The sequence below is a fragment of the Haliotis rubra genome, unplaced genomic scaffold (genome assembly GCF_003918875.1).
Source record: "Haliotis rubra isolate DU_JTF1 unplaced genomic scaffold, ASM391887v1 Scf841, whole genome shotgun sequence".
Lineage (NCBI taxonomy): Eukaryota > Metazoa > Mollusca > Gastropoda > Lepetellida > Haliotidae > Haliotis > Haliotis rubra.
The window spans coordinates 228,396-245,551 of NW_025767570.1; the positions used below are offsets into that span (position 1 = coordinate 228,396).

Here is a 17,156-nt window from a genome sequence, read left to right on the forward strand (position 1 = left end):
TTGTTTCATCTAGATTTAATGCAAAAACATACGTTATCATACGAACATACATATAAAAATTGCATAATACAGATTCCTTGTATAGACATAAAACAAAGAGTCACGTGATAGGGCGTCATCAAATTTCCCCAATAGAACATGCGGTATCTTAATCGCTCAATATAGTGGCTGGTCATTTGTTGTCTATGACCAATCGTATCATGAGGTGATGGGGCCTGGGCGAAATTTCTGAAGACCACTTTTGGTCACTCAACAGCTGGATAGAGATTGATTATTGGCTATACCGTTGACCAGTCGATATGCTGGGTTTCGGCTTTAACAACTCAAGCTATCATGTAACAGTTTGTGTATTGTAAACATACATAATCGTAACGATCTATGAAATATACACATAAGACAAATAGGAGTAGATAGCTCTCAGAGATTGAAAACATATTTTAGTGTTTTTCCATAAGTAAAACAAAGTGATTGAAATCCAACAATTGAGTAGAGATAGTATTTATTTTCATATACATTTTACGCACACAGCCAGTACATGAAACATAATGGTTTGCTGTACATGTAAATATAATCTTCACCTTTATACGAATGAATATCCAAATTAAAGTACACGTATTATAGAATTCAAAAAGTGACACGATACTGAATGATTATAAAGTATAAACTTGCAGTTTAATCCCCCCAAATATTTATTAAGATGGGCGTGTGTTACGACGTAAATTATATTTATACTGAATGTAAACGAGGTTCATAAGATTACAGATGTGCATGCATGCATACACATTACGAAGAGGGGCGTGACTCCATAAAGCAGGTTGTCCAATGATATAACATTGCATCTGTTTATTTTACACTTGTCACGGGACAAACCTTTCAACAAGGGCGTAACTACACATGCATTCTGTTATTTCAAGGTCGAGAGAGGTCTTCAATTATCTCATTACTGTAATATGATTGATTATACGCATGTGTATCGATACCGTAGCTGATATACTATCCAGCTTTTATTGACGATGGATCAATAGAGACTGAGTTCATTCACACACGTGATAATTACACCGGATTTGATAGTTACAGAGATCAATTAGAAATGTTTTACACAATGCTCATGTAAATTGCATAGAAAACTGACAATTCAAATCAACATGAAACTTTTAACAGCTTGAACAAAAATACTTGAAATACCTTTGTATGGTTTACATGTAATCACTTATGATATTACTTCTGTCTATGTCTAAGAAGTGTTTTAATTACCAACTATCTGTGTTTTGTGACAAACGTAGTAAAAGATTTCATTGTTGTAATAATACTGACATGTATTATATTCGATGCAAAGGCGCGACTTATCACTTTATATTCGATTAGGTATTACGTTATACGTTATTTCTATAGCACACATATCCAGGCAACTTGTGCTTGCTCAAGTTAAATTATGTCTAATCTATTCGAGCTTGGATGTATAATTATTTGTACATTATGTTTCATTATATGAAACATGATAACCTAATAATACATAAGAAGTCAATTCAAACTATTCCAATGTGTTTGAATCCTTTGTTTCCTATTTATTAGGAAGTTGAAGAAAATATAATCTATAATCTAAGAAAATATAATCTAACCTCGAAACCATTACATCTAATTCAATCAATGTGCTCAAGAAGTATTTTATTATCCATTCCCAATTAAGAGTACCAGACACTTACCTCTGTAAAAACATCATAATCCCCTTTCTCGCCGACATGTGTTCATTTGCCAAACGCTGTATAAGTCTATGATAGTGATTAGCAATTGCTATCAAAACACTTCAAATACTTCTTCTGATTGACACTAAAGGTAGCATCTCTTGTAAGAAAAGCTAATATTTGCTCAGCCCTACTAAATTGCTTGAAATAATAGGTACATTGCGATTTTTAAAAGTACAACACACATGTGCGTCTCTCGCTGAATAAGAGGTGCTTTCTGTTGACGGATATATGTTGCTCTCGCTGTGAGAAACTGCCAATTACCTGCCCCATCAACACACTCGCTGTGAGGATCTGATTAATTTGCCCGATATATGCGTCTCTCGGCCTTAATGAGTTAACCTCGCTTCATTGTTGAGATGAGGAAACAATGTTTACAACATGTTCAGGATTGAATAGGTCAGAAGTACGAATTTACCTGAAGCTGTTGTGTGATCCACTTTGCAGTGTTTTGTCTCAAGGTAGGGGACTCCATATAATTCTTTATTTTGATACACAACATGTGAAATTTAAATATTTTTACAGCCTTTCATGTACCTTTTTGCGCATGTCCAAAAATTACGAGGCTTGCAAAATTGCGATGCTGGGATACCTTCACGATTAATGCTTCACGGGTAATGCTTCTATGTACAGTTTTATGTTCAAGATCTGCAGGGGTAGGAAGAGGAGAGAGTGGGTGAGGAGAGCCTAACATTCACCCATGTCGCCATTTCCTCACGCATACATTCAACCACGAACAAATTTACACACAAACTCACTCATTCAAGGAGAAGCTATAAACGTACATAACCCAAATTAATTCAACGTACCTGCGAGACTGCGACAGACGTCTCCGTAGATCCCGTAGCCCACGTCACACCTGCAGAACCTGACGTTACAATGGGAGTTAGGGAGAGACGCACAGTCCACGTCCATCTCACAGTCTGACCCTACCTTGGCCAAAGCTGAAATGTAAGAAAAAACATTTTCTCCAGCACATGGATTTGGCGCACAGCTATGAACATTTGATTACGTGTTCAACTCCGCCACAGTAGGCAACATTCCAAATGTCAGTGGCCGGTTAATCAGCGTGTTAAACAAACAAGTTGCAAGTCATCAGGGAAACATAAGACAAAATCATCCAAACTTTTAAAGAAAACACACACAAGTTATCAGACTGACTATTTGTTTAATTTAATGTTAGTGATTATGTAATCAACTCCGACAGAGTAATCAAGATAACAACTATATCACAGCGGCCAGTTAATAGGAGTGTTCGACAAAGAAGTTGCATGTGATTGGGGAAAATAACACAGACTCATCATAATACTATCTCCTTGGGAAATGGTTAAACACTAACTCACTCACTCTCCTTGGGAAATGAATGGTAATTGATGGATAACCTCCGAAAAATACTTTGATATGAGTGAAGATGAGACCAGTGTGGTTTATCAAGATGTAGTGCAGACAAAAGCACAGATGTTTCTAATGCGAAACATTGAAATGAATGTAATACACTGATTTGACCACAAATATGTCAGTTGAATTCAGTTTTCATGACCCGTAGACTTAATATGAAGACAAATTACACTTATTTCCCTGGTACTGCATGTGGGATGGTACGGTCCTATTGAATCTGTATTTCATGAGGCCAAAAAAAAATGAAAACTGGACATAAGATCCAGTACCACCAGCCTTTGGTGTGTTTTCCGGAACCGTTTTCATTCATTTCTCTCTTAGTTCAGCCGCGATGTGTGACACACATCGTTACCCCATGACTGATGTGGCAGGCGAACGTGACCGATCGATATTCGAAGGCAAGTAGTTGTTTTAGCTCACAAGCGCTATGTTATGAGGATTTCCTTATTTCAAACAGTAACACAGTTAAGGCTACGTCGTTACTGAATCTAGTAAATTTCTGAAAATAGATGGAAAGAATGAATGAATGTCTTTATTTCCTCCAGATAGGTCCGAAGATCCTCAAAACATCATGGTTATATAATTATATAATTAACAGAATACTCAACAAACATACACACACACGCACACACACACACACACACACACACATATATATATATATATATACATATACATGTACATACATAGAATATGGGAACATTTCCCCAAATATATACAGGTTATTTACAGTAAGCTATTTGGCTAGATTATTACCACGGGTAATTGAAGATATCTTTTAGTTTATACAAATACTTTGAGAATTCTATAATAGTGAAATGCCTTGTTATTTCATCAATATCATTGTTATTGGCCCCGAGAAAGAATGCAAGCATGTCATGCTCTTCCATCATCTCTATTTTGATATACATGTCAATATCAAGATTATCGATTAGAGTTGAGAAAAATACATCTCTCTCTGAAAGTAGAGATCCACAGTTTAGGATAACATGGTGATAGAAATCGTTAGCGAAGGTATTATATTTCTTACATTCTTTTGATAGTTTGCTTCCGGATCCAATCCTTATTACATATTGCAATTCTACTCTCAGTTCTGGATATAACAATGCCATGCTGTATAACACATGAGGTGAAAGTGCTGTATGGATTTTAGAATATCTGGACAAGTCAGCTCTGCGTGATAGTTTATATTTCCAAACTTCTTCCTCATGGTTACTTATTTCATTTACTACAATCTTTCTCCACTTATGTTTCGCCGGGAATTCTCCTGTGCAGATGTAGTCAAATACATAATGAAGTAAGTTATATTTCTTAGCTGTTGAAAGCAGTATTCCATATAAACTGTCTAAGTTCTTGGTATGAGAATAATAGAGTGAGGTAGATGCACAAAATATTGTTTTACAGATTGGGACACATGATAAGTTACAAATACGCCCAAGCAGTTGTAGTCTGCATTTATCTATATAGCCGGCCATGCTCCAGAGTCCAAGATCAGCAATGGTGGCGTCAGTAGGAGAGCGTTTATCAAAACCTTGCACAATCCTGGCAAAGTAGCGCTGAGTGCTTTCAGTTAGTTCAAGGTCTTTACCATGGAGAGTGGGTAGTAATTCACAGCCATAAAAAAACTCGTTGTTAATATCATTGTTTTTCATATATTAATACTTGAATACTGATGCAAGTCCCTACTGTTTAGACCAACAGAGAGGAGGGAATTAACAGTGCGCCTTGCTTTAGTGCAACTCTCCTCAATATATAGTTTAAAAGAAAGATCACTTTGGAGAAGAACACCCGCGTACTTTACACAGGGGTATGTCATGATCTCCAAGGTGATAAGCATGCATACGCATTAGTTGCTTCTTTTGTTGAAACACCACGATGTTACTTTTTGATGCATTATAGGTTAATCGCCATTTGGAGGCATAATTAACAAATGTGTCTAAAGCTGGTTGTAGACTTTTAGGGCTGTAACTAATAAGTGTAGTATCATCAGCAAGTAGTACGCATGGCAATCTAACGTTATATATACATATTCCAGTGTGTACCTGCCGGATCTCAGTTATGAGGTCATTTATGTACACGAGAAATAACCAAGCTGAGATAACTTGATTATGAGGACTTATTATTTCAAACAGTAACAAAGTTAAGGCTACATCGTTACTGAATCTAGTAACTTTCTGAAAATAGATGGCATTTCATCCACCAGTCATTGCAAGAAGTTACACATCCATAGCTTCAACTTACATCTGACGATACTGTGCGTCAAAGCAATAAAATCAGTGCAATGGTATGCATTATTATGGGAAGGAGCGGACACTTTAGTGCTGAGCATCGCAGTACTGATGCCACAGAAGATTTCTAACATGGTAACGTCTAATAAGAACTTAAGATTCTTCATGGATTACAACTTCTTTATTATATATCATGCGACGTTTCAGAAAGAATCAATACCGAAACGTCACATGATACATAATAAAGAAGTTGTTATCTATAAATAATTTTAATTTCTTATTACTCACCAACTTCTAAAATGCCAATCAAGCAGATGGTAGCATGTAGTTTCTGTGTCGTATGTAGATTACGTATAAGTACCCGAGTGATAACCCCCAACTGCCCCACTCGGTAAGATTCTTTACCTTCATGCTCATCTCAAGAAAAATCAAGTATCTACACAACACAGTGTTATTTACTTTCCTTGAACTGGATACACAAAATATATCAAGGTGATGTCGGCAGAGTCATTTTAAGAACTTGATAAAAAACTGTAAATACGTCGAAATCATAGTTCTAAAACATTTGAGTTATTACATTACTCACTTTTATTGGTTTGAAAGAGCTGATACCCAAGGGCGTTCGTTGCGGCAACGCTGGATCCCTCAAACCGTTCCCGTAGAGCCACGCAAACTGGTCCCGGGGAACTGAAGTGGAAACTGACGCAATATTTTTCCTGAAGACACGCCAACATACATTCTCCCTTGGTCAGGTTGTTTACAGTCCATATTTCAGACTGTGAAATTTTCTTGTCATTATAAGCATCAACTTTCTTAGCATGAAAAGGGAAACATGTTTCAGCTAAAGCAAGAGTTGTTAAAACAAGATGTAGCAATGCTCCTCTCATCTTTGGTTGTTGTCTAAGCAGTTTCAACGAATGATCAAAGTATATTGCTTCCTTAAGTAAGCACCTGTAACAAAAACGTGCATGATGAATTGATATTGGAGAAAGCCAATGTCGTACTGCCGTTGACGTTCTCTTTCAAATCAGTCCTGTTCAATGCACGTGACACTGTCACGTGACTCATGGGTTAATTACTTTTGGCCATTTGCATACTGAAGTGGTATGTCATGGATGATTGTAGCAGGTTACTGTATCACGCTTGGTGATCTCTGTGATTTACTAATCTGGGGGATAGAGAGTGTTGGGTGTCTGTTGGGATACTTCGTATTAAGATAACTGCCTGCGTCTTTTCAATCTGTTTGATGGTTAATGATCTTTGATATACTTGGCAACTAAATATAGTCATGTTATTAGTACTGATGATGATACGTGTTTATTCAGTATAGGGGCCGCCGGCGCATAAAACACATACATATCAGACGGTTTAACAATGGCATGAAGCGCCATTAAAGTGACGGAATGAATGCAGAGGTGTAGTTGCATACAGAGATATGAACACAAGATCAGCATGATGCAAAAGTATTTCGTACGTTTTTTCATAGCTAAAAATACATATTTAGCATGGTTGTTTATAACAATATTATTTTGAGAAGTAAACAGTAGGGCTAGCTTATTTTCAGAAGGATATACATAATACAAGCGTGGTGATGTCATGATATTAGTCTCATGCATGCCATTTGTACGTTATGGTACTGATATTTATATATATACCTATAATCATCATTGTGTGTGAACGTAGTGTAATGGTAGTTTGAACAATATCTATGTTATGTCGCGGTGATTCAAGACTGGAGATATGCCGATGCATTTCCCCAGTTGGAAATCTGAGGAGCAGCTGTAGGCATCCATGATGTCTGCCTCCCTGTGCTTATTGCTGATTTCCCGGATGCCTGCTTCTGTGATGGTGTTACCAGATTCAGTATACATCTTAGCTCTCCATGCCTGCCTCTATGTCCTATTCAAGGTTTCATATAGGATGTCGTCTCAAGGACCAAGTGTTCTGACCTGATTATTCCGGGGTATGTTTTGACACGACAGTAACCTATTAGGTGTCAAATGTTTCATAATAATTATTACACACACAACAACAAAATCAAATGATACAGGAATATGTTTAGATATTCATTGATGGAATTATGTCTTTGAAGGATAAATACTTATCATGGACGTATATTTATATGTAATGTAGAAGCTACCAGACCAGGCCTGTCTCCCAGTGTAAATACTGTAACCAGCACAGAAATGAAACTTATCAGAAACAAGGTAATACAATTAGAACAGCTTTCTAAAATACCACTGCCGGAAAACACTATTCAACAAAATCTGATGCATACCTTACCAACCTGACGATAAGGAGGGAGATTGTAACAGATGTTTAATTCAGCGTCTGCTGGACTGCATGACTTTGTTACTTGGGACTTTAACACATGGGAAACGGCGCAGGAGAGTCTTGAAAAAATGCGTGTGTTTGCACAAAATTCGTAACACGATAGTAAACGAATAATCACTTTTTAAAATAAATCCTACAACTTGATTTCCAAACAATATCACCCCATCATGGACTTTTAAAATTGTACATGTTCTGTTCCAAACTGCATACAAATGCATTATGCTTAGATTAGAGTTTCTCTTCCACTTGTCTGACCTCACTCATCCATGAGGTGTAAAAATCCATCATTCCTCTGACACAAATACACAACACGAAATGCAGAACTACATGTAAAGTAACCGTCCGTTTATTTGTTTGTTACTGTAATCAATACAAGTATGTTCTGTGTCATGTATTGTCCTGTGATACGTGTTAATTGTTCTGTGGAACATATACCAGTATTCGATGGAGATAGAATCCTGTATCTGCTGTCATATCAATTTGCAGATATGGTTAGTTTGCCATATATAAAGCTTGTCTAATCGTTAATTCGAACATAATCGATTTTGTAAAGTATCGTTATTCCAACTCAACGAGGCCGCGAACGTATTAGCGGACTCAGTATTGGTTAGTTCCCATGAAAGATGCCAAATGATTGATATGAAAACAAATTGTTCAAGTTATGGTGAACTTGGTCAATAGGCAGTGACGATTACAAGCTATAGATGAATGTTGAAAGTGTGGTGGTAAATTGGTAACTGAAGATTCCAGCAAAATGTAAAGGTTATGATGTGTCATTGTTTTGGTTGAATTATGCACAAGTTACAAAATTAACATTATGAGATGCCACATGAAGGTAAAATACCGCCTGCACAGTAGAGGCCAATGCTTCAAATCTTCTTCCTGAATGAGGGTGTTGGGGTATCCTAGTTGCTAAGGACTAGCCTAGTGGCTCGTCACCCGAACACACGGGTTCGATATCCCATACAAGTACAATATGTGAAACCCAGCCTTACTGTGATCATAGGGACTGGATGGAATAGACGAACACTAATTGGTCTTTAATAGATCAGTAACGTGATCACACGTCTCTCCCATAGCTAACTGAGTGTATTCAAACTATTTTTTACATGTGAGAGTTTTGTGAGTTTTTGGTAATGTGTTTCTTTTATTTAATTGATATGGTATCAAGCCAAATATATGTAGGAGAAACCTCGACTGTGAGAGGCACAGTTAGTACCTTCAAGGAATTTACTAGCCTGAGAACGATTTTGTTAATCAGAAAATCCAAACAGTTAAGTTCAAGTGATCTTCCTTTAACTTTGTTGTGTCATCTCTTGTAACTAGGGTGGTTTTACTGTCCTTTGTTGACAGGATTTTATATATTATATGTAGGTATTATGAATTAAGAACTAGTTTTAGTCACGATATGGCTGAAATATTGCCGATGTGACTCTAAATCTTAACTCACTCACTCACTCTTGTAACCAGGACCCGCGAAGGTCCGGGTTAGAATGTTGATCTTCAGTAACCCCTGCTTTTCGTAAGAGGCCACTAACGGGATCGGGTGGTCAGGCTCACTGACTTGGTTGACACATGTCATCGGTTCCCAGTTGCGTAGATCGATGCTCATGCTGTTGATCACTGACTTGTCTGGTCAAGACTTGATTATTTAGAGACCGCCCCCATATAGCTGGAATATTGCTGAGTGCGGCGTAAAACTTAACTCACTCACTCACTCTAGCATAGGCTATTTTAGGACTGCAATCAACACTTTCACATTTCAAGAAATTGTGTTCTAATTATGATATTATTGGTTTTGTAAAATCTTGAAATATATGTAAATAACAGGAATGAATGTTTACCACTATTTCCAGAATTATGTTTCCCCAACTGTCGCGATTACGTTGAGAGATGTAGAAATGTTGTTTTGATCAGAGAGACAGTCACACGACACTACACAGGTTTACACTAACTTTAGTGACTTTCTAATATAACATTCCAACTTCATTCAAGCCTGATATTTTAGCGGTCTCTGTTTAAGTTCATCCTGAACCATCGTCTACAGTTAAAGATAAGTGTAACATCAATGGTGATGCTGACGTTCTGTTCAGTGAAGAATTCATAATTCAAGAACAGGCAAGTTAGCTGTCTGCATTGTAACCGATCGGAAAGAATATATTTCAGTGATCCATAACATAGATACTATCACGGAAGAATTGAAGGGACAATGAAATCAATAAACTTAGTGAAAAATTGATAGATTGTAGGTCTCTGTGGTACTCAAATTCAAATTGGCAGATCGCCCCAGGAACCTAAACTCTCTCTTACGTGTTTCGCAAATGAGAATGCAAGTTTAATGGATTATTGTTTGAGTTCTTTTAATATTTATGATTTTTTTTTCTTTTAAAGTATTGATAAGAACATTGTGATCATTTCCATAGGACTTGTCATTTACCATGTGGGCTTGATAACAAATGGGAAATGGATGAAAGGTGTATATAAATTATGCAAAGAGTCCATAGCGCGAATCGTCTGTAAAACGATGTAATCGTCATTTGTAAAATATTGCTTTGTCTGTCCTCTTGAAGCAGTTCTCTCCGCGCAGCTCACTGCCTCGTTTCTATTATTCTGTCAACAGTTAGAAGCTGTTCTACGATGCCACATATGCAATGGTATATTGATTAATGGCATTGCCTTGACTAAAATTGAAGATATACTGGTAAAAATATTACTGCATCTGCAATACCTCGAATCCAAAAGTGGAAATCACCCGAAGCTACCAAACATTGGTTATGGGAGGGTAACACGAGATAGAACATACTGGGCGATCCAGATGAATACATTGCCATCTTCAAGGATAAGCTATTAACGAATAACGATGGCATTGCCAATCCATCTGTATGTCCCTCAGCTTCAACTGAGCAGTGGGGTAGCCTACTGATTAAAGCATTCGATCGTCATACCAAAGACCCGTGTTCGATTCCCAGCATGAGTACAATGTGTGAAGCCCATTTCTGGTGACCCGTTAACATTGCTTGAATATTGCTTAACACCATACTCACCCACTCGCTCGTTCACTCTCTCTGGAGTCATCCACTGCTATATTGCTCGGCGTAAAGCCATACTCATTCACTCACTGAGTTTTGTTTTACCTCTCAAAGTGAACGTCTATTATCACCCATTTCAAACGATGTTCTTCATAACGTCAGTGCTCAGTTATATATTTGATGTTTTAAATAAATTGAATTGCTTGATACGTTATACAATTTTTGAAATGTGTTTTAAATTACTGTGATTTTATAAGCATATGCGTGTACTGAATGAGGTGCCATCCAGGGAATTTAAGTACTGTGTTATTATTATCTCCGAGACAGTGGCACATGAGTATTAATACAGCCTTGTGCTTCGTGAGTTAAAGGTACAGTTAGGCGTCGCTGTGAGGACTTACATATTGGGAGCTAGTGTTGAAAGAAGAGAGAGAGAGGTGATACTTCCATGGCTTTATTCAAGCAAGTGTCTACGATATCATTCAACAATGCATTAATTCATAATATAAAGACGTACAATAATAAACAATGATATCCTAATGCAGTTTGAATGTAAGTCTGGTAATATAGGCAATGTGTGTTATAACAGTATGGACAGTAAATTGATACATGTTCCTGATACAAATAATGCAACATTGGCACGTGTAGCTATGGTACTGGTAAATAATATAATTATTTGCAGACAATTTAATCAATTGCAACAACGTCATATAACAAATACCGAAAAGTGTAGGGTGTGTCGTGAGTATTGCGTTAACTACGCTAAAGATTTATGACTTGTGACAAGATAAACTTTAAATTTTGAAAATACCCGAGTAGAGCATTTACGGTAGACTGCCCGAAGTAGTTGGATGAGAAACATGACATGTAACTCCAATTAAGACGTATGAATTCATACCTGCAAATTTAGCAATTATTTCTACAACTGAATAATATCGGTAATTACTGTGTGTGTGTGTGTGTGCTTGCGCGCGCGTGTGTTATGTATATTTATGTATGTATGCACGTATACATGCATATAAGTGCGTGCGTGCGCCCGAGGGTGCATGTGTGTGTATGTACAATACGTGTGTGTGAGAGCTAAGTAATACTATACAATAGAGACAATACGGTAATTCTAAACTTGAAGTTATACTCGTTTGCAGTGAAAAAGTACCGATGACTTTCACTTTAAACAAAAAAGTAAATCAAATAAGTGAAATTAAGATTGGGAATCCTCATACTTTTACCTTGAACATTTAAATCTCAGAATTTTATTCAACTTCAGATAAAGTTGTTTAACAAACGATTATAGTTTCAAATCGCTATTACTGGTTTGTATTACAAGGAGGCACGCGCAGTAGTTGGAACACCGAAACAAGTGCACGTGCGGTGCGTGATGAGCGTTAACTTAGACTACCGTAGAAACCAACCCTTCTTGTTCTGGGGGTTTCATTTAATGTGCATACCCCTCCGGTAATTGTACGGAACAGGTTGAGAGAGATTGGACTGAGGGCCAGGAGACCCGACGTCGGGACCGTGCTACGTCGTCAACATTGCGCTCAACGTCTCCGTTATCTAAAATTATCCACTTGGTTGTATAGACATTTCCTTCTTCTAAACTGAAGTAAAGGTTCATGTACTAAAGTCAATGTGTGGACGAGTTATACATGTTTGAAAATACAACATTTTCGCAACAGATTTCTTGGATATGCGCTTCTTTTTTTGGATAGTATACAATGATATGGATTGAATATCGTAATCGCGTGATTAAGCCATGCGGCTGTGAATGTCTGTTTCCGAGAAACATGCACGAAGAGTAGACATTATTTACATGACTACGGTAATGAAATGGCATATACGCAATGGTGTGTTATCTTGTGCTTAGTACCCAAGTCACAAATTCGTGGGAATTAAGCAACGTTTACCGCGGAGACTCCATGGATGGGAAGCCGTGTTTGGCAGATTGACTCCTCAGAGTTTCTAGGGTTTTTGCCCTACCCTACAACGAAGCTCACGTGACACATGTGGTCTCTGCTTAGGCAAGTGAGCTTGTTCACAAAATTAAATTGCCCTGTTGAGCCAGCAGTGAAAGGCTTCCTGATGGGATAAGTCATATGACTCTTAACCTGCTAGCGCCTCACAAGCAACTTAGATTATCAGGGGTAATAATGTACATTATATTGTAATCGCTTAGAGCATGCGGTATGGAGTTGAGCGCTATATTAGTGTCTTCATTATACTCTTTTCTGTAACTTATATAACTCCATTTGGAACGGAACATTTTCATTATTTTGATACTTATTCATAATGGTAAAAAATATCTGATACATAAAAATACAGAATGCGTGGCTGTCCTGTGAGGTAAATCTACTTGTACAAGATTTGATCACAGGACTGACCGAGAGTATTGAATAAGTGAGCTACATATAAATTGTGCAGGATCACACACCACCACAAAAATTCAATATTAAGAATACCTTTTGCAAGATATGCGAAGAATTAGATAATATATGCACTGAAATAATATATGACATCAACCTCTGTCTTAATTCCTTGATAATCATTTTTGTTTAAAAAATGGTCAGTATTGCACACAACTACTGGTCACCAAAATGATGATGTAAATCCAACTGAAAATCATGTAGGAAGCAGAAGGTCCCATGATACCCATTATAGCGATGGTTGCTTGTGACGAAGAACCTAGTTTTGATTTATAGCAACTAATCTGACAATAATAGATTTGGTTTAATATTTGCTGACCTTGCCGTTTTACTGCCCTTTGTCGACATGTATTCAATAATAACTCGACTTAAAAAATTAGGGAAATGTACCCACGTTTAGGCCTCTGATACTGTTGACCCCTGGTCACTAACAGAATGTGCATCCGTTGAATATCTTTATGACGTACAAACGTTGATTGGGTTTTTGCAAATACTTATAAGAGCATTACACTTCCAAACCACGTTCAGGTTCTGGCAGTCGGAACAGGAATAAAGGCCAATACTTTGAAGAACACTGGTTGGATGAAGTGGAACATTACTACACAGTTTTGACCAACAGACAAGCAGAAAACAACATTTGTAACAAACACGCTTAAAACAAACTGACAGATAAAACAAACAATTTTTGGATATACTTGTTAGGGTTGTAACTATGCATCGAACTATCGATGAATTGTAATTGTTGAGTCATCGATAGCAATTAATCGATGCAAGAAATGGAAACCTATAGATGCATCGATAGTATGTGTGACTTCCGTTGATAAATGCACAGCAGAAAATACAGGAAGAACAGTGGTCTTAGTTATCTGCCCGGCAGACTTGCAACTCCATTGAGTTTATGTTTTAACTGTTTTTTGTCAGTTTTTCAAAGAGACTGAAACCACTTGTTTTTATTCCATGTAAACTATACATTCATTTGGGAAATGACTTCAAATGAGACAATTCAGGGAGAGAAAAGACTAGTTGGTAGCAATAGACTATCGCTATCGCAATAGTTGTTTCCCCTTCAATAGTCACCCCTAATACTTGCAGTATGTTTGCATCGAAAAGCATACAACGCACTGCGGTTGTAACAAAATAGCGATCGCTTTGAGTTCCTTCCAACGTAATTTATTACATTTTTAATACCTTCAAACGAAGGTGAAAGCGAAAGTGGGAAGGTGATGACAACACGTTACTAAACACACGCGCCTAATCACAACCAGTGGTTTTGTCCATCCTCATACAATACATGGCAAGTGACAGTCAATGGGGTGCATAATGGTTCCCTGAAGACATAACTGAACTGAACCCTTGGAAGATGATGTGTGGCACCTTACTAATGAGTGTGTGTATAGACACAGGCGATAAATAACTGATGACTGACTTCCATGGGAAACTTTTCGTCATTGTCAGGGGACAGACACAGTCTTGATGAAAGGAATCAACTACTGAACCCAGGTACCACATAAAGTCTATCAGCTGATGGAGAATCAAATATTTTTAGTGAATTGATCCTTCAGTGGCTGCTACTTGGCTCATTCATGGGTCATTCATGCTGTCTCATAAATTTACAATCCGATCTGGGTATTGCTCCACTTGTCGCGTCAGGTGGTTTTGATACAACCTTATTTATTGATTTGCGGTATTTACGGATTCAAGGTTAATATATACTCAGTGCCATATTTGACGGGTCATCTAGGTATGTAGGGTTTCAATCACGAACTTATGTTAACACCCCATTTGGACCCGGGAAAAATGTGTCTTCATCTCCCCATTGCTGGTTTAAGTGTTAACCGAATTGTGCAGCCTGTTTGCCGTGGGTTGCGCCACTGTGTCGGCGGAGGAAGGGATTCTGGTGGTTGAGGTCACTGGTTCCAGGAATAGCGTTGCTTTGCCCAGCACACCACATGTGGTAGAATTGGCCCGATTCTATCAATCGTCTGGTCACGCCAATCCCTGTGCATGGTGAGCATTTATGCACATATTTGGAATTTTGAAATGTATTGTTTGGTCATGGTCATTCATTTTGACGATAGCACAAATTATTCATTTGTTAATTTGCCTAAGTCCTATTCCAGAAGGCGGTAGCTCACGGGCCAATCAGGTAGGATCTATCTTTTCAAGATCTTTTCCTGCATGAGTATACCCTCCTCGTACCCCTGGTGTCGTCTGTTGGAGACCCACAGACATGAGACACCATCCTTGTTGACACTCCATGGTGGGTCTGGAGCCAGGAGGATGAATCATGTATATTTCTACCATTGTACCCTCACTAACTAAATGCATTCGTTGTCTTCAGAGGATGAAGGACAAGCAACTTTTAACAATCCTGATAACTGGGCTCGTTTTCTTGTTATGTGTGCCCCTGACGGTGGCTCTCTGAACTTGAATCCATTTGCTATATCAAATGGCATTCAAGGTTTGGCCGGAGGTGTGAAGGAAATTAAAAAGATGAGTTTTAGTTACCTGCTAATCGAGAGCAGGAAAAACATACAGTCACAAAATCTGCTCAAAACAAAATCGTTAGCAAATGTTCCTGTGGAGGCATCCCCTCATAGGACGCTAAATAGCAGCAAGGGCATCGTCCGTGATACTGGACGTTGCCTTTCAGACATGAGCGAAATTGATATCATGACTGAATTGCACTCTCAAGGAGTAACTCAAGTCGAACGCCTTACAGTTGAAAAGAATAACGAGGTCTTCAAACCCAATACATATCTATTTTGTCTACCAGTACACCCACAATCGCTGAAAGCCAGGCCTTGCAACTTGAGCATGGATGCTTTTATCCCCAATCCCTTAAGGTGTTATACTTGCCAGAAGTATGGTCACGGCTCCACGTCTTGCAACAACCCAGCTGCATGTCAGCAATGTGCTGGACCATGCAAAGACAGTACCCATTGTGATAAAACACAACTTCGTGTCAACTGCTCAGTTTGTCATCCCTCTTCATCCAAGGAATGTCCGTCCTGGAAGTTACAATATCCTTTGAATGTTTCGGGACTTACATACGCTCTCAGGAGGACACCAATTTTACAATACTTCAACCCCATTTGAGGGTACAGCCACTAACAATTTTAGTTACTAATCTAACCTACCAATAATATAATAGTTATCTATTTACAAATCATTTAACAAGTCTTGTTCTTTTGAAAATGCATAGTTCGTTATTTGAAATAGTTATCCCTTGTGATGGAATATTCAACACAGTGAAGCAAGAAAATTCAATCAGAGAATCATCAGTGTTGATATCAGTCAAAGCGGATTTCATTGCAAATGCAAAATAGTGATGAAACAACAAGACATCGGGTAAATTAATCAAAATCAACCCCATGGTCTGATTACTGTTTTTCGTGTTTTGTGCATTTCATTGTAGCCAACCAACTGGGTCAGAAATGCAAACAAGTAATATCGCCTGTGAGATATTTTGCGTTTGTGATGGCATGACGTTGACATCATATGTATTTGTAATTCCCAAATCTTAGAATTCCATTCATTTTGTCAATAATTGAATCAACGTATTCATGGGTTGGCAAAGTCGTCTTTCAAAAAAGCAATAAACACTAAACCATTTAAAATATGGTTCATTTACTTTTCAATAAAATATGCTTCTTTGTTTGACATTAGAAAATGTTAGGTGTCGTGGTGTACCGTGAATATAAAAAATAAAGACGTTCTTCTTCAGGAACCTTTGCTGGTGACAAAAAGCTGGTGAGTAGAGCTCCCAGACAATCCTTGTGTCCCAGTCTAAATATAGTATCCAGCACACTGTCATCTACTGAATCTTATCCTGAACAAGGTCATGCAACAAGAACATTTTAAATGAATACCAGCACTGTTTTTACCACATAACAACCGCATAATCTGATGGATACCTTGCCAGTCAGACCAAAAGGAAAGATATATTACAGGTTTTAAGCTGAAAGGGAAGGGAAATGGAATAGAGTGTTACAGTCACTA

At 37.8% G+C, this 17,156-nt stretch overlaps 1 protein-coding gene across 1 annotated transcript in view; it reads right to left on the reverse strand.

Moving 5' to 3' along the window:
• Positions 1-17,156, reverse strand: part of LOC124262511 — a 110,294-nt gene that overhangs the window by 44,599 nt on the left and 48,539 nt on the right. Inside the window, exon 2 of the mRNA XM_046697020.1 lies at positions 2,552-2,686. Within this exon, the coding sequence (XP_046552976.1) occupies positions 2,552-2,686 (135 nt within the window). The remainder of the gene's footprint in view (positions 1-2,551; positions 2,687-17,156) is intronic.